This window comes from Mustela putorius, unplaced genomic scaffold (genome assembly GCF_011764305.1).
Source record: "Mustela putorius furo isolate JIRA1106 unplaced genomic scaffold, ASM1176430v1.1 tig00003850_pilon_pilon_pilon, whole genome shotgun sequence".
NCBI lineage: Eukaryota > Metazoa > Chordata > Mammalia > Carnivora > Mustelidae > Mustela > Mustela putorius.
In genome coordinates this window covers 16934876-16955207 of record NW_025422002.1, presented here as the reverse complement: position 1 = coordinate 16955207, position 20332 = coordinate 16934876, and the positions used below count along the sequence as shown (strand labels likewise).

The window sequence follows — 20332 nt, the reverse complement described above, 5'->3', positions numbered from 1 at the left end:
TGCAAAACCTGCAAAACCCAGTGTTTTCTGGTTTCCGTCACCTCCCCCTCTGCTGGGCTCCTTCCCTTTCCTCTTTTCCCACAGCCTCAAGTGTACTTGGCATGAGACTCCTCAAACCGTGTCGTCTTTCCTGCCTTAATCTAAAAAGCATGTGAGGGGTTCCTGGGTGGCTTATGGGTTAAAGCCTCTGCCGTCAGCTCAGGTCATGATCCCAGGGTCCTGGGATCTAGCCCCGCGTCGGGCTCTCTGTTCAGCAGGGAGCCTGCTTCCTCCTCTCTCTGCCTGCTTCTCTGCCTACTTGTGATCTCCGTCTGTCCATAAAAATAAATAAATAAATAAATAAATAAATAGCATGTGAACTGAAGTTGCTCTATTTTTCTACAAAGGGAAAAGAAATCATGCTCCCCCTGCTTATTCTTGTGCCCTTACTATTTTTTTTTCCCTGAGTCAGCAGTCTAGCATTAAGAAAAAAAAAAAATCTACCATTGCTTTATAGAATAACACCAGATTCTTCTGGGAAGACTGTAAAAGGAATCACAGCAAAGATGAGAGACACAGTATGCACAGAAATAAGTATAAAAGAAATCCAAACAGAAGAAAAGAAGAAGACAAGAGGTAACAGAACAGTGGAGAAGCACAGAGCACCCTTGCCCCGTAACGCTGTCTGGAGGGGCGAGGGCTCTGGACCAGGGAGGGCTGCAGGTGTTGGGGGCCAACAATGGGGATGGCAATGTACCCTTTTCCTGGCAGTCGTGAGAACCCAGTGATGTTCTCAGGGCCTCAGGGGTCAGGCATGAGGCTATGGGCTCCCACACAAAATGGCCCAAATGAGCACAGCTCTGCTCCCACGGTCACATCCCACTGACTCCCCCGCCGTTGCTGAGAGCAGAACACAGGTCAGCTGAGCCGAGCATGTTTCCAGCATCAGACATTCCTCCGCCTGAGTTTTTGCTCTGTCCTTGGAAGCGTGGTACATAAATGCCCTCTGACGCTCACCGTGCTCCTTGCAAAGGGTGACCCTAATAAGGGCAGCATGTAGCCCTCAGGTGAGTGGGGAGAGGGGGACAGTTCCTTCTGTGAATAACTTGAGGCCCAGAAGCCACTCGATGACTTCATCAAAGTCATATGCACTAAGGCGGCAAAGAACTCGGTCCAGGGGGACATGTGGGGCACATGGACATGACCCCCACGCAGCAGGACCCCAACCCCTTTGCTTGGTGACTGCTCTCCTTCTCCACCCCTGCTCCTGACCTGGAATGCCAACATGGACCGGCCTGGACTAGCCTTGAGTGGGCCGGGACCACACCCCTGAGCCTCTCAGTTGTTTTCTCTGTTTCTGGAGGCCCTCCCTCCCCCTGTGGTGTTCTGTTTCAGTCACTTCTAGGGGGTGGCTGGTTCAGCACGTGCGTGGGGGTGGACTCCACACCCCGGAGAGGGGGCCACACTCTCACTCCTCCCCAAGCCCCGGTTTCACTCCGCGTCTTGGAGATTCCTTCTGCCACTGGCGCCTCCTTCTGTGAACTCAGGGCCCAGCCTGCGCGAGGCACCCACAGCTGACCCCCAAAGCGTGGGACCTGCCAGGCTCGGCTGTCCACATTCCCACCAAGGTCATGGCAAGCTTCTCTGATCCCCTTGCAAGAAGAAGACACCTGGATGAAACGAGAAAGTCTCTCCCTTTTAGGGAATCAGTCCTGCTGTTTCCCTCACAACCATAAAAGGCAAAATAAGGAAGGAAAAATATATTAAAAGCTTCATACCAATATGTTCTGAAACTGTAAGAAATGCTTAACTTCTGTTCCAGTTTCCTCAACTGTAAAATGACAAATCTGAAGCCAAGTTTGCCAAGCCGGAAACTGAGGCACCGAGGGCTCATGTGACCGGCAGAATCCACCTCCAGCCAGTTCCAAGCCTGGGCTGCTAGTCCTTAAGGCCAGGGTCCTGGAACTACGGCCTGGGCTGCCCTCCCAAGCTGGCCTCACACCCTGCCGCCCCCCCAACCTCCGCAGCAACTGACAACCACGGGGAGAGTGGAGGGGGGATGTCAGAATGAAAGGGGTTTTGAGGGGAGGCATCTTGTAAGATGTATTCTTAACAGTGTGTCATCCTCTGGTTCGCATATCCTAGCCCATTCCACGGTAACATTCTCTCGACTCTGTGCATTTCTGTTCTATGAATTTACCTTGACCCCAAGGGAAAAAATTGTCTAGGAATGACACCTGGGTTTGGGTGTTGACCCAGCGGTGGCAGCAAGGAGGGACCATGCTAAGATGGGCCCCTCAGACACAGGGGCTGTTCTTTTGGCCTACACCACCCCATCTGCATGGGAGAGGTTCCCTAAATTGCTCAACGCTAAGAAAGAAAAGCGGAAGATGAAACCTTAAATCAAACAATTTCACTTCTCATGAGCCACTGTGACCTGGAAACACGGGAGAAACCAAAGTTAAAACTATGTGCACATTAGCCATACTCTGTTCTTTATGAAAGGGAGAAGGAGTTGATTTAAAAAAAAAAAAAAAAAAAAGAAAGGTTTGAATATTTGTTCACAGCTTCCTAAAAGCTACCACAGTCTCAGCCAAGGTCATTATCTCAGGGTTGTGAGCTCATGCCCCATATCTAGCACCATACTTAGCAGGGAGTTAGAGATTCTCTCCCTCTCTGTCCCCCTCTGCCCCTTCCCCGCCTTCTCTCTCAAGTAAGTAAATAAATTTAAAAAACACACACACAAAAAATATACTTTCTATCACTACTGTTAATGGAAAACCAGTTACTTCCCATAAACAGAGAGTAACTGTCAGAGACTACTATTTGCCTACCCAATACCTATTTTCTCCTTCTTAGTAACTTAACCCCAATTGTATTCAGTCTGGCAATGTACCTGGCTAAAGCACTCAGTCTCCCTAGCAATTAGGGGTGGCCATGTGACCAAGTTTTAGTCTTTAAGATAGAAAAGGAAGTCGATATATGGAACTTTCAGGAAAGCTTCTTAATAAGAAGGTAGCCATTCTTTCTGATGTCTGAAACATACATGTGATGTGATGGCTGGAACTCTAGCAGCCATTTTGGACCAAGAGGGAAACTTGAGGCTGGATGTTCTAAGGGGAGAAGAGCAGATAGAAGAAAGCTGGTTTCTTCATAATACAATGAAATCATAATCTCAGGGTATATTAAGCATGTCTTTTATTCTGCTATTTTGACATGTGAGGCCTGACCAACCCTGGGGAAACTCTCCCTCCTGGGGATAGCCAATTCCTAGAGAATACCAAAGAACTTGCTTTTGAGGGCACCTTTTATATGCAAACTAACCAATACAAAGCCCACTCCCTGCGACTACCTCTGATCTCCTCTATCAAGCTCTTCCAAGCTCTCCCATTTCAGGCCAATATCCCTCTGCCCTACTCACTCCAGGGTCAAGTATCAGACCACTAGCAACCACCCCTACACTCCAGAGTGGTCCCTACCCTCCAGAGTCATAAAATTATTCCAACTAGCCAATCCCAAACCCGCTTTACCCTGCCTCACCCATTCCTTCCCGTGGAAACCACAATAAAAGCTCCTGCCTACAGTTACCCTGCTTCCTCTGCCTCCTGACCCATGCCACTGCTCCCCCCCCCTCCCCCTGCCTGGTGTGGAGTAGCCCCTCCTCTGGGAACTGGGAGTGACAAACTATTGTTCCAATGGTGGTGATGTCCTGATCTGTTGACCCCACCATGCCTGAGTAATAATTAAAACATCGGCTCAGAATATCTCCAGACTGCTTTTCAGTGAGAAGGAAAGTAACTTTTTTCGCTTAATCCACTGCCATGACTAATCTCTCTTCTAGCAGCCAAACTTAATCCCTAACTCATACAGAAATCATAACATAAATACATATGACTTAAATCAAACAGAGGTTGCCTGTGTCCTATTTAAAATCACCTTGAGTTCCACCCCTGATGGTTCACTCAGTCAACAGCAGGACGGGTCCTAGGTCTTTTCTAGGGAGACCTCCCTCAGCCCTGCTCTTTGTCACAGGTTATGCAGAATCCTCCCACCAGGCGATGCGCGGAACTGATGATGGGACAGTCTGAGAATTTAGGCTTAAAAAGCATCACACGATTCCACCACTCTCTTGTGTCCCTGACATCACTGGCCAAAGGAGGAGGAGAGACAGGTGGAGAAAACTGGAAATCAGCTGACCTACAGACATATAAGAAAAAGCTGTTGTCTTCAGCTGATCAGCTTCTGGAGACTGTTACACAGTATCATTGTGGTGATTGACAACTGATTGAGGCAAGAAAAGCAGCCATCTAAAAAACACTGGTAGACTTCTTACTGTTAGAGGCTGCCTTAGGCATATCCCAGTGCCTGTATGTAATATATATGAAACATATTAATACATAAGACACAATAAACACACACACACACACACACACAAAATCAGCGACATGGTTCCTGGCCTCAAGGGTCTTATCTTAGCTTCGGAACTCTCCACTTTTAAAGACCACTGAGATCAGCCTGATGCCCGGTCATAAGCTCCAGCAGGATTATATGCTCAGTCCCCAGATCAATCAATTCTATCAGAGAAAGATGCTCTTTATTGGACCCCCTGAAAGATAATGCCGCTGCAGGGCCTTGGGGATAGCTGAAGAAGCTGCAAGGGTGTTGCAAAGCTGGGGCGGGGGAGTCCTGCTAATGAGAGAGTACCCCCTGATGCCCATCAGGTGAGTCTGAACCCAAGCTCACCCTGACTGGACTGCAGCATCCACACAGTGCTGACGCCTTGGTAATGAACAGCCAGGTGGCTTCCTGCATCTCTGATGGAGGAGAGCAATGCACGCTTGCTCCTACTTGGTCAATGCCTAGCATATGTGCAGGTGCTTGGTATGTATTATTCCATCAAATCTGTACAACAGACATGTGGGTCTTTTGTTTGTTTTACAGATGGGGACACTGAAGCTCCCTGGACCCTACATGAGCCATTCCTTATCTTCTGTTAGATCTGCCACTCCATTTCCTCCCCCAGTACCCCCTATCTCCTGACTGCTCCTCTCATCAGCCAGACACTTTCCTACCCCAGGACCTTTGTAGTGGCTATACCTCTTCCCCTCAAACACCCATTGCTCCTCTTCCTCTCCCTTTGTCCGGTTGCCACTTTCCCAGGGGGACCGGCCTCTTTAGAATGGCACCTAGCACCCGCTGCACTGCCCTGCTCTACCACTCTTTTGGTTTTTCTTCCTCACCCTTACCTCTAAGTTATAGACTCTCAAGTCATTCATTCCCACTTAGGGTCTAACAAGGGCACAGATTTTTGTCTGTCTCGTTTACAGCTGTGGGCAGGTGCTCCACAAATTACAGAGGAACAAATAATCCACAAGTGAGGCTCTGGGATATGAAAGACATTGTCAATGGTCAATAGCAAGAAATCTTCCTAGCAAACTGAACCCCCACGGTCTGCCTGGTCGCCTTGCAAAATTAAACCTACAGCCACACTTCCCTTCCCACCACATTCCATTGTTAGCTCTGAAAGACAGTGTCAGTCTCTTTTCCTAACAATTCTGCGGCATGGAGGGAGGAGAATGGGGAAGCGGCAATTTTCTTTTCTCTCTCTTGCTTTTTCAAAAAGGCCTTAAGAATCAGATCAATTTTATGGGGAAAGCAGTCTATCTATCACATCAATGACAAGCTATTACTAAAGGGGAAATATCATCCTTGAAGAGGTGAGTATAAACGTCACTCCTGGCAGGTGAGGACAATTTGGGAGGCCCCCAGGCAGCGATTTCGAATAGCTCCTGTTACAAACCAGCGCCCCTATTCTGTTATGGGGGCAGCTGTAACACCATAGGCCAGGAGGGTCTCAACCCTGTCTTGAGGCCCCCAGCTGATGGGCCACCATCTCAAACCTCTCCAGGCCAGTCCTCAACCCTCTCTTGGTCCCTAGACTACACATGCACGTGTGACAAAACCCAACACCGTGCCTGGCACGCGGCAGGTGTTCTGTGAAGCTCTGGGTCTGTGCTCAAAGGGATGTCTGTGTCCACCTGTGGTCTTTTGGATATCTTGACCATGGGTGTGTTCCCACATCTCATCTCACCTTCTGCTCAAAGAGGCGCCTTTTTTTTTTTTTTTAAGCTCACAGAGACAGTGCCATTTTATTGTTTCGAGCCTAGAGAGCCTGATCGTTTCAGGGGCTCGTGCTTGGTGGGTCAGCTGGGAGGAGTGGGGGGCTCTGCCCCAGAGCCCTACCTGCTGTCGAGCAGCCCAGACCCTCCTACCTCCCTGCATCCAGGGGCCTTGGAATCTGTCCCTTTGGCCTTCAAACGAAGAGCTGCAGACAATTCCTCTCTTTTTTTGGTAAAAGACAAAGTTTGTACTGAATAAACCCTCTGAGCGATTCTTCCCATCCGGTGACATCTGTACAATAACCGGGAAAAGAAATAATTATTATTATGGTGCCTAAATGATCCACCACTTCTCCCCAACTCCAGGAAAAGAGACAGCTGGCCCCCGCCTCTCACACTCTCAATCTTTGCTGGCAACCCTGCCCTGCAGGCCTGGTTTTCAGCACTGGAGGAAGGTAGCCAGGGGCATGGTAGAGAGAGTGCCACCTTCCAGATGAGAACAGTGCGGAAGGAAGGGACAGAACTGTGTCGACGGCATGCAGAGTTTGTGCTGGGTTCTTTGATTCAAGATTTCTAGGGGATCTCTCCAGCTCATTACACAGATGGGAAAACTGAGGCTCAGAGAGGTCAACTGACTGGTCGCAGCCACAGAACCAAAAACAGAGGACCAGGCCCCAAGCCCAAGTCCTTCTGCCTCTATCCAGGGGAGTCCCATAGCAAAACACCTGTGGCTGAGCTCAAGCTTAAACCAGGAAGCCAGCCCCTGGGTGAGGCCTGCAGGAGGCACTCTGTGTGGCCGCCGGCGGAGGTGCTGAGGCATGGGGCGAAAGCACTGTGTTTCTACTGCTGGCTTCAGCCCTTGCCACTGTATTGGGCTCAGGTGCCACCTCTGGGAGTCTGAGCATCTCTGAGCAGAGCCTCGGCAGAAGGTGCGCACCAGGGAGCTGGCACCACACCCCGACAGACTGTGCGTCACAAGCTATTCCTAGAGCCGCTCTGTGCTTCTGTCAGATGGTGTAGACACCCCAGGGCACCTGTGGGGGGCTGCACGACAAGCCAGGCTGCTTAGGAGGCAGAGCACCAAGAGGGGGCCTCGCCGCCTGAACAGCGCCTGCTGTGTAGGCACCCTGCACCCAAAACAGTCTTCCAAAAGTGGAAAATCCCAGCAAGGTGGAAGAGCACATGGATTTGAATTGGTTTTGGCACTGGAAGGCTGTGTAGCCCCGGGCAAGGTACTATGCATTTCTGAGCTTGGTTGTTCAATGGGCACACAGGCTGACTCGCCACATTGCTGCAAGTGTGGTGATCCAAGAAAAAAGTACAAGCACAGAGATGACAGATTTTCCCAGGTGGTAAAGTGTTACTTGGTTTCTTTAAATAGGGCTCATCCTCTGATCCAAGTTCATACAGGCAGGTATGCAATGCTCCAGTCTGAACAGGGGCAAACCCAGAGAAACCACTGTTTCTATCAAAATGCCTTGAAATGCACTCACAGAGCAGCTATTGTACCCTGGGTCCCCAGAAGGATGCAGAGATCCACAAGCCTCCGTTGTTTGGTGTTCTCCAAGCACTTACTGTGCCAAGGGAGGGATGGATGCTCTGTGAGAGAAGGAGCCACAGGGATGCCAATGGCCAGACGGCCCTGCTTTCTGGAACTCTCCAGGCAGACCCAGTTCTTCTTGGTGGCTGTGTCTCTTTAGAGCCTCTGCATGGGGGCTGCTGGCTTGGTTCAGGGTGGGGTGAGATGCTACGAGTGAGGGGGTGTCTCACTCCGGCAGGCAGTGCCACCTGCTGCCCAACCTCTGCTTCCAGGTTTGGGGTAGAAGCCCGCAGAGCAGCAGGGGAAACAACTTTCTGCATGCACAGCTCTGTGGAATGGCCTGGAACCCTGAGCACACAGACTATCAGGCATCATCCCTGCCACTTCCCGCTGGGTCCATGCGTTACAACAGCCCAGGATGCGGGGGCGGCTGGTCTCGCTACGTGCAGATGAGGAAACCCAGGCCCAGAGAGGCCCCGTGCACAGCTGGCCGGCCACTGAACAGGGCTTGGCTCCAGAGCTCAAGGCAGGGCCCCTCAGGCCACCTGGGGTCTCTCACGTCCTATCCTCTCACTTCACAGGGCTGGCCTCTGGGGGATCAGAGCTGCCCTATGTTCACACACAGGGTTCCTCATTCTCGAAGATTCCAGACAAGCATCAAACGTGCATGGCACCCCAGACTGCTTGCCAAAGAGATCTAAATGCCCCTCAGCATCCCAGGCAAGGTTGGGGTCCCTGGGTTGGCTTTAATTTTTTTCTTTGACCACTAATAGGAGAGAAATCAAGGCATTGAGGGTGAGAATTCACGGAGTCACGAGCTAGAGCCCCAGAGAAGAGTGTCAGAACCGTGCAGCTACTTACTTACTTTTTCCATGCTAGTAACATGGGTACCTGAAAACTGCCCCCAGACTGAGGAAGCCCCTTGCCTGCTGTCATGAGGTCCATTGCCCCCCTTGCTCCCTTGCCTGTGTTCTCCTGGCCTGCCCTGCCAGTTGGCAGCGTGGCAGACGGTTATTTTTAGTTCTCAGTGGGCCAGCCATTTCCTGGTCATGTGCTGTTTGAGCTCCAGCTTCAGGAAGGCTCACAAGCCTGAGACGTCCCCTCCCCCAGGCAGCCCCGGAGGTCCCCTGAGGCCTCCAGTGCAGGCCTGGCAGAGCTGTTGAGCCTCTCCCAGCGACATGCAAATGCAGCCAGCCCCGGCCCTACCTGTTCCAAAGAAGTAGCTTCTTTTTCTGGTCCATCTGCAACCAGAGTTATTTTGAATGTTCATTTACAAAAGGGCGGTGGTGGCCATTTCCAAGCCTGGGAGATGCCCAAGGACCTGTTCCTGGGAAGCTGGAGTCCAGGCCCAACCCTGCCATTTGCTGTCAGGACCTTGAACCCGCACTGCCCCCTGTGCCCCCACCCCAAACCCCACGTCCCCCTGGAAAAGAAGAGGGGCCTTCCTTGCAGGTTCGCTGCAGCTAGCTGCTTTGTCAGTGACCAAGAAGTGATTGTCATTATGACCGTTATTTCAGCCTCCATTAGGAGCATTCTGAAAGAATATGCATAGCTTGCTGACCTGCATAGGGTCCTGCCAAGTGCTTTTCAGATGGTAACTCACAGGGGCTCTGTGGCCAGGACTGATATAACCAGTTCTACATCGTGGGTAAGGAAATGGGGGTCCCCGGGGGTCTGGTCTTTGGCCATGCCCTTCAACTGGTGAGTGCCAGAGCTGGGATTTAACCCAGGTGGTCACTCCGGGGTCACGTTAGTTCACTCCCATCCATGTACCCTTGGTCTCAACGTGTGCTTCAAGAGGCTGCATGACTCCCCTTACCGATTAGGGACCCGTGTGTGTTTCACCCAACTGGAATGCCTTTCGGAAAACACTCAGTATTTGCAAATGGGATTAGTTTTATAATCCAAGGTAATTGCTACCTAAAGAGGGGGGGCAGACTGTTTAAATTTAGAAGGTACCCAGCGCATGGCAGTGGGGAACTGGTCTCATGAAGCCTGCGGCTGTGCATAAGCTGATGTGTTCTCAGCGCTCTGCTAAACCTGCCTGCACTGCACCCAGCCACAGAACAGGTGTGCTGGGCTCTAGAAGGCACATCATCTCCAAAGCACATGCCTTCTAAGGCACCAGTGGGGGCATCTACTGGTGCGATGACTAAGGATATTATAAAATGATCGCTTAAGTCATCATCCCTCCTGACAGCCTGAAGCTGCTCTGGACACTGAAAATGTCTGGCCGGCATCCAGCTGTCATGAGCTCTGTGAGCTCAAGGCCAGCCCTGACCTCAGCTGCAGTGAGAATCTCCAGGATGGGCCCAAGGCCTCCAGGCACACCCAAGAGTATGTCCTCTGCTTCCTAGGGACCTGCTGTGGCCAAGGCCACCTGGGGTGTGAACCCTGCCCTGATCCAGCTGGGGACCTCCACTGACCCAGCACAGTGCCCTCCCGGACAAGTTCAGCTGCAGACTGGGTACAGACCCAGTGCGCGTGTGGGGGGCGGGGGATAATCGATCTCCTCCTCTGCTCTACGCTCTGCCACCACAACCCTGCCTTCCACAAGTTCTCTTCGAGTTTCATTCCTTCCCCCTTCCACAACTCTATCACTCCCATAGCTCCGCCATCCTGAGAACTCCCAGAGATGGAACCCTACTCGACAGGGGGTAGACTGCTGTCCTTGGGGAGCTGTTAAGCTCATTTAATTCACAAAACCATTACACCTCCCCCCAGTAAGGGACCAGAATCTCAGCTGTGCTGGGGAAACAGAAATAAAGATAAGACAAGGTTCCGGTGCTGGGGGAAATGCCGCAGAAATTAAGAGTCTAGCAGGGGGGCGAACGTATGAACAAGTAACTAAAAAAAGGGGCACCTGGGTGGCTCAGTGGGTTAAAGCCTCTGTCTTTGGCTCAGGTCATGATCCCAGAGTCCTGGGATCAAGCCCCGCATCGGGCTCTCTGCTCAGCAGGGAGCCTGCTTCCTCCTCTCTCTCTGCCTGTCTCTCCACCTACTTGTGATCTCTGTCTGTCAAATAAAAAAAAAAAAAAACTAAACTAAAAAAACACCATGGGAGAAGAGTTATCCTCCAGCAAGTGAAAGACGGTACAGGAGCGTGGAGGGCAAAGAAGGGAAGGAAAGCTGCAGGGAGACGTGAGCGAGGCCTGAGAGCTGGGCTCAGTGGGGATGGGCAGGCCAGAGGCGGCCACGGGAGGTGGCCAGGTCCCTGGGGAGGCTACAGCCCAGGTGTGGGCATGGCTGTTGGCCAGCGTCTGCACAGAGCTAGCTATATGTTAAGAGGCAGCTGATGCTTCCAGGGCCTTGAAATACCCTTGGTCGCTGTGGGCAACTCTGAGCTGCTTGAAGGTAGTGATAGAAGTTCAGCAGCTGATCCGTTTGACAGTAGCTAAGCCCTGCCTCCAAGCCCAGGTCCCAGCCATCGGTGAGGCTCTCCACAGCAGCACATCGTCCTCCTCCTGTGTGGCTGGACAGTCCTCCCCCAAATCCTGCCCACACTCTGTCACCTGGTTCCCAGGCTTTGACCACTGAACTCAATGGTGGCTTCTCAGCCATGAACACCCTGGACCAGGGAGGGAATCCAGGGTGCTCTTCCTACCATGCACCTGTTGTTCTGCTTCCCCAAAGCTCGGTATGCCCATCTTTAAAGTGGGACAACACGTCCACGACTCGTGGTGCCAGCCTGTGACAGAGAAGCTCTTTTCCACGTGCTGCCCCTACCTCTCCACCTTTGCCTAGGGGGGCCTGTTCTCCCACCCCACCCCTGCCAGGGGGTGTGAGGGCCATGCAGTGGAGGAAGCCTCAGCCTTCATGGGGCTTCCTCTGCAAGGACAGCCAAGGCCCTGCCCTCCCTCCTGCAGTCATCCTCCCTCCTGGCTATGTCGAGGGCCACCTGTCTCGGAGTTGGTGGGGGCCCCTGGCCCTACCCTGACAACATGCGCCTTGTGCAAGGGTGGGGTCTGTCTGAGTTCTGGGTGTCCCATCCCCCAACAGGGCCTCCTGGGCCGCGCCCCTGCTTGTTTGCTGAGGCGACCCTCACCTGGGCCAGCTGCCCTCCCTTCTCTGCCTTGATGCGGGAAACCTACGCTCCAACATAAGGGAGGAACTCGGGGAGAACACACTCTCCTTCAAGAACATCCACACAGCATACCCCTGGCACTCTGTGAAGCCTAAAAGAAGAGCGGGTGTGGCACGCCTGCGGGGGAGGGGCCAAGAGCAGGGGCTCTGGGACTGCAGGCCTCCGGCACCTGTGTCCTTGTCCTCTGCTGCCCTGTGTGGAGACGGGGCCTCCAGATGCCGAGGCTAGCAGTCTGCCGTGCAGAATTCGTGAGAAGAAATGCCCCGAGTTAGCATCGGCCGACAGTTAGCATCCATGCAGTAACTAACTTCCGGCCCTGGGTCGTGGGGAGCAGGGCAGGTGGCACTTGGGGTGCTCACAAGCTCTGTTCACCTATGACAACTGTACCTATTTTCAGGCGGTCAGTAAGGTCACACGGGCAGAGTTTCAAAAAGCCTTTTGTGTGGATAGTCAGGGGTACAGTAATTATTAATAAATATTAATCAGATGCAAATATCATCTCATCCTGTGATGACTCTTGTAAATGCCCCATGGCAAAAGTCACATGACCTCCACTTTCAAAATCTGGACTCGGCCCTCGGGAGTGAGAAGTGGCAACCGGTGTCAGACTCGGGTTTTCCTAGGACTATGAAGTAGTCATCTCACCGTAGCCAGAACCTATGGAGTCCTTAAAGTGAGCCAGGCCCTCTACGTGGATAATCTCCCTTGATCCTCGCAGCCCTGATGCCAGGGAATAGGTAGAGATTTTGATGAGTCTTCTCTGCTGTCCATGAGAAAACAGAGATTCCGAGAGGTTAAGTAACTTGCTTGGAGAGAGTGAGTGGTTGAATGGACTCAGACCTGGGTCTTGCAGACACCGAGGTCTACATTTTTGTTCTACTTCCAAGTAAAACCTATGTATACACTCTAATTATATACATCTTTTCTCAGTTCCTGAACCACGACAAAGAGCGTCCGTGGTGCTGAGAAGAATTTCCTTCCCTAGAATTATTCAGTCTTTTTTTTTAAACATAGCATCACATATAAGTAATTTCACTTTTCTTTCCTCCTCCAAGTGACTCATTTGAACACTTCAGAAACTGTGTCTTCCAGAGACACAAAATTATGTCTGTTTTCTCCTTAACCAGAAAACCTTAAATATTTCCTTCTCTGGGGACATGTGAATAATTTTGAAATGAATGAATACTCCCTTGGGGTAAATTCCTTTTGAAAAATAACTGGGTGGTAAATAATCAGGCCAGCACTGAGACAAGAAAGGTGGCACTGACTTTCCGGAAGCATCCATTTGGCTTTTGAAGCCCCTAACACAAACTCCTGATTCAGGATTCAGACCTGTAGGCCTCAAAAGGGCAACTGGGTTTTGTTGCTTCCATAAAGCAGAGCAAACAATGTGCCTGATTCCCATGTGAAGAAGTCACTTTCTACATTTCTGACAAAATGAAATCAGGGGCCTGGGTGGCTCAGTGGGTTAAGCGTCTGCCTTTGGCTCAGGTCCTGATCTTGGGGTCCTGGGATCAAGCTGGGCTCCCTGCTCAGCAGGGAGTCTGCTTCTTCCTTTAGCTCTACCGCTCCCCCCATATAAATAAATAAAGTCTCAAAAAAAGAAAAATGTTACATTTCAAATTTTAGCTCTATCTACACTGTAGTTTAAAGGAAATTGTACATAAGAAATATCTGCAGTGAACTGGCTCCCTTTCTCCTCGCAGTCTGCCTTCTTGAATCAGAACGTCGGGGGTCAGAGTCCGGCCATGCGGGTTTCCGTGGGCCTTCTGGAACACTGCAGTCCACTAGAGTGTGAGAACCTTGCTTCCTCTCATTCTATCCTTCTCATTCTATCAACGACCATATAGCCTCATTATTATTATCATGTCATTTTATAAATGAGCAAACCAAGGCCACAGAAATTTTTATATTTTGTTCAAGAAAGATGCAAGTGATCAAATAAACTCATGTCAGATATTTAGACCCAAGATGGAAGGTTTGGGTGTACTTACCTCTGAATGAAGGAGGAAGAGGTAGGGGAGACGGAGAAAAGAAACTGCAAAGTCCTTGTGGGATACAGAGGGCGCCCAGGCTACCTCCTATACCTGCCACCGCAGAGGCAAGGTCATGGTGGCCTGTCCTCAGGGCTGGGTCCCCTGAACGCCTCATATCAAAATGCAACTCCCTCCATTATTCTCACTTGCGTATTTACTAAAGCCAAGAAATGCTGACACATTTTTCAAACATTTTAAATAAAAATCTATTACCATAACTGATAGTGACCAATTTTTAGAATAGGTCCAGCAAGGGACCTTGACTCAAAACTGTCTCCTTGTTTATAAAACACACATATCATCTCCCCCAACCCTGAATTTCCTCAACACCCTTCGTGGGACCAGGTAGAGCCCCCTCATGAACAGAATAGGGCATAGCTGTCGCCCACAAACCTTCCCTCAGAACTTCCTCTTCTCACACACTCCGGCTGAGTTAGAAAAAATAAAACAAACAAACCCCCTTTAACACTTTCCCTCAAATATTTGTACGTAATTAATCCACTGTTAATCAGTTGAGGATGGCTGTTTGATACTTTGGAAATAGAAACAGAGTGGCTCGGGCCTCAGCAAATGTATTTTTCAGGCAGCCAGGTCCAGAGTCAGGAGACTGCTCCCCCTTGCAGCAGCTAGGTCACCTGGGGCCGGCCAAGGTGCCCACATTCCAGGGGGGACCCGGTCAGTGTCCGGGGCCCTCCACCTGCGGCGGCGCCTGCCAGTGGGACAGGGGAGCCCACCCCAGTGCCTTGCCCTCTCCCCTGCTCACACCAGCCGCTCGGCTCCTGTGGAAGGCAGAGGGATTTCCAGTGAGTCACCGCGAGCAGCTGGTGACCGAGGGACGGCGTAAGCATGAGCCCTGGTTTTCTTGGCACTATATTTAGAATGGCACAGAAAATCCCATCCTCTGGTGTTTCCACCTGTTCAGACGTGCCAGAAGCTCCTTCACCTTGGTCTGCCCTCACCTCTCCCTTGCTGGGTCCCGCCCACCTGCCTACTGGTGGCCCTCCCTGCTCCCAGCAGCCAGCCTGTCTCTCCCTGCATCAACCCCCTCATGGGCTCCAAGTATCTAGAGGGATTCATCAGCCTGCCAGGGGCCAGCTCCCCTACACCTCCTCCCCCACCCCCTGGTAACTGTTGCTAAACTTCAGGGTCCACTGAGTCCTTGGGCTCAAATGTCTCCCCGAACATGACATAAACATGTCATATTGTGCATCAACTTTTCCCTGTACAGTCTCCTCTGCCTGGAACTGTGCTTATTAACCTTGACTGTACATGAGACCCCACTGGGGTCATTTTGAAGTTTCCATACCCCAGACACATCAAAGACATAAGAAATCCAAGACTCTCTGGAGAGAGGGCCCAGGCATTCGTATTTTTCAAAACTCCCCAAGGATTTCAACAGGCAGTCAAGGTCAGAGCCAACTGCTCTCAGTGACGGGTGCCTCTCTCCACACCTTGCTTCTCCTGGCAGGCTCCTACTCATCCAACAAGACCCAGCCCCCTGCCAGTGCTCTGGGCGTCAGGTGAAGCCTGTGTACCTCTGAGACATTGTGTCCTACTCAGCACACCAAAGTTACAGGTCTCCTCTGTTCTGGCTTCCAACCGCATCGCTTTCAAGTTTCACTGGACTGTTGTCCCAATCTTGGCCACCAGACTGGCCACTCTCGTGTTCCAGTGGCCACTCTGCTGGGTCTTCTCCACAAAGCCAACACCCAACAGTGCCCAGCGGTTGTGGATACTCTTCTATTGATATTCTGCTGTGTGTGCTTAAAACATTTCTGGTCTGGTGGTTTTGGGATCACAAAGGGTGATCAGCAGAGAGGTGAGGGCTCCCCTCTGCTCAGTCCTGGGCCCCACATGGGAGACGAGAAGGTTGCTGGGGAGAGCAAGGGGCTGACATGTGATGACTCAGTAAGTCTATTTCCTCCAAAGGAAGGAGTTACCACTCAGGATACTGATTATTTTAGTGAAGCTGGACACATAACAGGGGCTGCTTAATTTTTCTGGGGAACACAGGTCAGTCTACCATCAGATTGTCAGTTTCTGCATCCATGACTCTGTCCTTGCACGGCACTGAGCCCAGGCCTGCTGCACTATTAGGAATGTTACCCACCACTTACTGATGCTACCAATCATGACCTTGGCACCAAAACCTTCTGAAAGAACAAAAGGATGGACGGATGAGACAGACAGGAGGTGCTGTTATAACCCAAAACACAGACAGTAAGATGGTTGGGTAATGCCCCTTTCGGTGACAAACCTGAATGAATGAGATTTCACTGCCTCCCTTGCAGCTAGGGGCGTAGCCCTGCAATGCAGCACTGGCCAAGGAGATGTAGCTGGAATGCTGGTGAGCTCTCCTGGTATGAGCCCAGCCCCTGCCATGCCGTGTTGTGCCCCGTCTCCCTCCTGCTGAGAACAGGAGGCTGGAGCTGGCTGCCATGGGCGGGAAAGCCACACTAACAAGAACCGAGCAAGACCACAGATGGAGCTTCCCGGACTGGAGGCACTGTGGGGTCCCCCTTACCCTCGCCCTCCCTCCCTCCCCACCCCCCCAGTCTTAGACATTTTTTGTGAAGCTCCTATGGTCAGGGTTCTGTGGCCTGAAAACTGCCCCCGACTGGTGTGGATGTTTCACTGCCATCAGAATGGGCCCTTTGGCAATAAAGCCTCAGAATCCTCACGCCTAAAATGGGGTCGTAATATTCATCATTAAGGGAGGGTAGAATGTACCAGAAGTGCCCCTTGACCAAGGGCAGGAATCACAGCTCTCGTTTGTGGTCACGCCCATGCAGTCTGTCATCCTGCAAAATCCTAAAACAGCAAAGTTCAATGGGATACTGACTGAGCACGGCGATGTGCTTGCCATTCACCCCGGCATGCTGGGAAACACAGCCAGACGGCTACAGGCACAGTGTCTCCGGCCCTCTGCCTAAACCATGAGATAGTAGAACGTACTTGGACAATGAGAGGGAACTTGAAAGCAAGCTACCGGAGGATTTACAGAAACCCGCATTTCTACAAACTGTGTTTATAGAAACCGGCTGCAGCAGGTCTGTTCACTTTGTAAAGGTTTTGAAAATCTATCCTTGCCAGCCTCTCTGGGCCAGACAGAGGACCAGCTCAGGGCAGCAACAGGGGCCCCAGAACCCAGCACCCCTGGTTCCCAGCTCCCAGCTTAGCTGTTCCTGCTTAGGGCCTTGGAGTCCCTCGTGTGGGTACCTGGCACAGTGGGCGGTCTGCACTGTGGCTGGAAGGGGTCAGGGAGAGGGCAGAGTGTAGGGGGACACCTTACCATGCTCTGCCAGGCACTCTCTAAGCATTATGGCACAAAAATCCTGGCTATAGGACAGCACTGCCTTGCCCATTTGGTGGATGAGAAAACAGAGGCTTGGAATGGTTTGATATGGTGTCTGAGATCACAGGTCTGGAGTCACAGCCTAGGGGGCATTTGGACCCAGGTACATTTGCACCCAAGCCCGCTTGCTATCTGGCATGAATGTTTTAGCAGCACGCCTCTGACAACAGGATGACAACATGCCTGAGTACATGGGATGGAGGGCGGGGTAGGGTCTGAGGTCACGCTGGCCCTGGAGAGGCCACGGGCTCTAGAACAGTCTTTCTCAGCTCTGCATTTTTAATCCTTTGTGTACCTCCAACTGGCCCAGTAAGTGCCTGACATTCTCCCACTCTCTGCTCTATTTAAATTGAAAATCTATGTAGGAAAGAAAGAAGCCTGCCTGTGTCTTTGTATGTAATCATTCCTGGTATGGCTACTGAATCATCCACATCTTGTCATCAAGGAGGCCAGGCTTCAGAACCTGCAGGTCTGGGTTCGAATCCCTCCTTCTCTACATGTGTCAGCAAGAAGGAATAAAGAACAGATCACTAACCACCAGGATCCAGCCGCACGAGACCCTGCAATGATGGCCGGCCTGCTCACGAGGCTTTGTCCTACTAAGTGAGCTATGGTCACTTTCATCCACAGACGACGACCAAAGTCACACGCACATTTAACTGGGTTCATTTCTTGAATAAAACACCACCCTCTGGCACTAGCCAGGGAGATTTCCAATGAGTCATGGGAAGAAGACAATAAACCAAGGGACTCAGAGCAGGTGAATATCAATGACCACTTTTGAACTAACTTTAGAACATCTAGGATGCGCCCATCCTAGATGTTATTTTGGAAACATCAATAGGTGGGCTGTTTCTTTTCTCCTTTTCCTCAAACAGGGAAGCCTTTTAAACTTGTTTTTCAAAGTTCTACCATCAGACCAAATAAATAGGGCACAACAGGTATGTGCTCCCACAGGTGTGGCCCAGGGGAGTTCCTAAGAAGGAAAAAGACTCCAAGGTTCACAACCCTCCTTGGATTCTGGGTGAAGGTGTTCGCTGTTTGCCAAGCCCGATTATTCTTTTCTGCCAGTATGTCCCTAGGTTGCTCAGTCTGAAGAGGGAGGGGATGATTGCAGCAGATATTAACAGAAACAAAGACAACCAGAAGAGCAGTGTTCCCATCTTGGGCTTTTACACTCTGTACAAAGTCCCCAGGCTCATACCAACACAGTCCCCAGAGTGAAAATCAGGACAGTGCTCAAATATGACATCTCAAACAGCCTCACAAATATTACCGCGACCATTTGCCAAGCCCTAAAGAACATTACGACCATAACAAGAAAGGAATTTAGTCAATATTCGCAGTTATGAAGATGTTTGCTCATAGCTGGCTTAAAAAGGGCTCTTGGTAAATCCACATTTCCTAATTCTTTATGGTCAAAACGTCCCAGCGGCTCTCGCGGTCCCTCCCTTTCGCAAGGACTCCGGGGCCCTGTCACTGCTCCCCTTTCCCTCTTTGCAGCAATGCCACTTAATTATATATTTTCAAATCACATAAAATAGCAACCACATGGCTGGATCTGAGCCGGGACGCAAGATTTCTACACTGCGGCTGTAGAGGAATCACCGTGTTCAGTCACAGGGAACACTTCATTCTTCAAGACTGTTAAGCAGGGGAAGAGCTAAATCGGGAGCCTTCCAAACCATGAGGAATGTCACAAAAATGATGAAGGGATGACATACGGGCTTAGGCAATAAACACTGCATTTGGATGGTTAGTGTGGATTTTGTTATAGGAAGAAGAATCAAAAAATCGGGCTGGGGAACACGTGTGTGCATGTATTTACATGTGTACGTACACATGTGTGTGTATGGGGTTTTCTTGGGACCGATAGGGCCTCTGAGAGTTTTCCTATTCTCCTGGCTTGAAATGCTTCCTAAGTGTCTTGTGGTGGAAGGGGTTGAGCTGTACTTGGCAGACTATTACCACATCCATCTGAAGTCCCTTGGGAGAAAACTGGGGCCCGTTTTGCGTTTTGCGCAGAAAGCCCTTTATAAATGCAAGAGAGGATTCCTTGGCCTGAGGCAAGTTCTTGTATAACCAGATTCTGGCTTTGGTTTTTTTTTTTTTTTTTCTCAGCTGAGATTTCTAATCAGCCTGCATTCAATCCCAGACGCAACAGAAAGTGCTGGTCAGACATATTTTTTTGTTTACATAACTACATATTATTATTACTTTTTTTTTTACTCAGAAACATCCCATGGAGAGCGTCTTTTCCTAGTGTCACCGCGGGAATCACAGAATAACAAAGGAGGAGGGATGAGGGAGGTGGGGTGGTGGAAAGTGGGGGGTCCCCCAAACTGTCAGGCGCCGGCCAGCAGCATGGGCCCTGTCCCCCCGGGGGTACTCACCGTGGTCATGGGCGAACACCAGCAGCCCCAGCCCCATCAGCATCTGAGCCAGCTCGTCATAGCGGCCACAGTGCTCCCCGGCTCCATGCGACACAAAGATGAGGGCCCTGCAGGGGTGAGAGGGAGCTGGGTTAGGAGGGCTGCACGGCTTGAGCAATACGGAGCTTTCAGGACACCAGCAATGAGTGGAGACCAAGTCTCTGGTGAGCCAGCCCTCAGCCTACCAGGACATGCTGTGGTTGTGGCCACTGCGGTTGCCTCAGGGACAAGGCAGGGGACTAAAGGCGATCGGAGCGGACCCTGGAGCTCTGGCCCTAGGTAGCCAGGAGAGGGTGGCTTTAGCTTCTGCCAAGTGTGAGCCACAAAGGCTGTGGGCATTGAGCGGCTCCAGCCTTCTGGCCGAAATGGATGATGAGCCAATCCAAGTGGAGAGACCACAACAGGAGGGGATAGCAAGTCCTAAAAGGAGGTGCTGGAGCCCTGAATCCAGCCTGACCTGAAGCCCACGCTCTCCCCCGGCCCCACCTTCTGTCATGCTCTTTTTAGCCCCTTGTGAGGAGGGAAGAATCCTGACTGACATCCAGCCCTTTCCATTCCTGTGTGTGGAAGGCTTACTTCTCTGGGTTGTTGGAATTTGCCTCACTGGCCCCCTTGTATTCCTGTCCCCCTTTTTCCAGCCAGCAAATGCCTGTCCTTCCTTCAAGACCCAGCCAGGATGGGGCGCCTGGGTATCTCAGTGGGTTAAAGCCTCTGCCTTCGTCTCAGGTCATGATCTCAGGGTCCTGGGATGGAGCCCCGCATTGGACTCTCTGCTCAGCAGGGAGCC

The 20332-nt window shown here is 51.2% G+C and overlaps 1 protein-coding gene across 3 annotated transcripts in view; it reads right to left on the bottom strand.

Moving 5' to 3' along the window:
- The window catches only part of MGLL (monoglyceride lipase), a 224369-nt gene that overhangs the window by 46261 nt on the left and 157776 nt on the right, over positions 1-20332 (bottom strand). For all 3 annotated transcript variants that reach the window (XM_045063393.1, XM_004738640.2, XM_004738638.3), the window contains exon 3: positions 19507-19613. In XM_045063393.1, coding sequence (XP_044919328.1) covers positions 19507-19613 — 107 coding nt within the window. The remainder of the gene's footprint in view (positions 1-19506; positions 19614-20332) is intronic.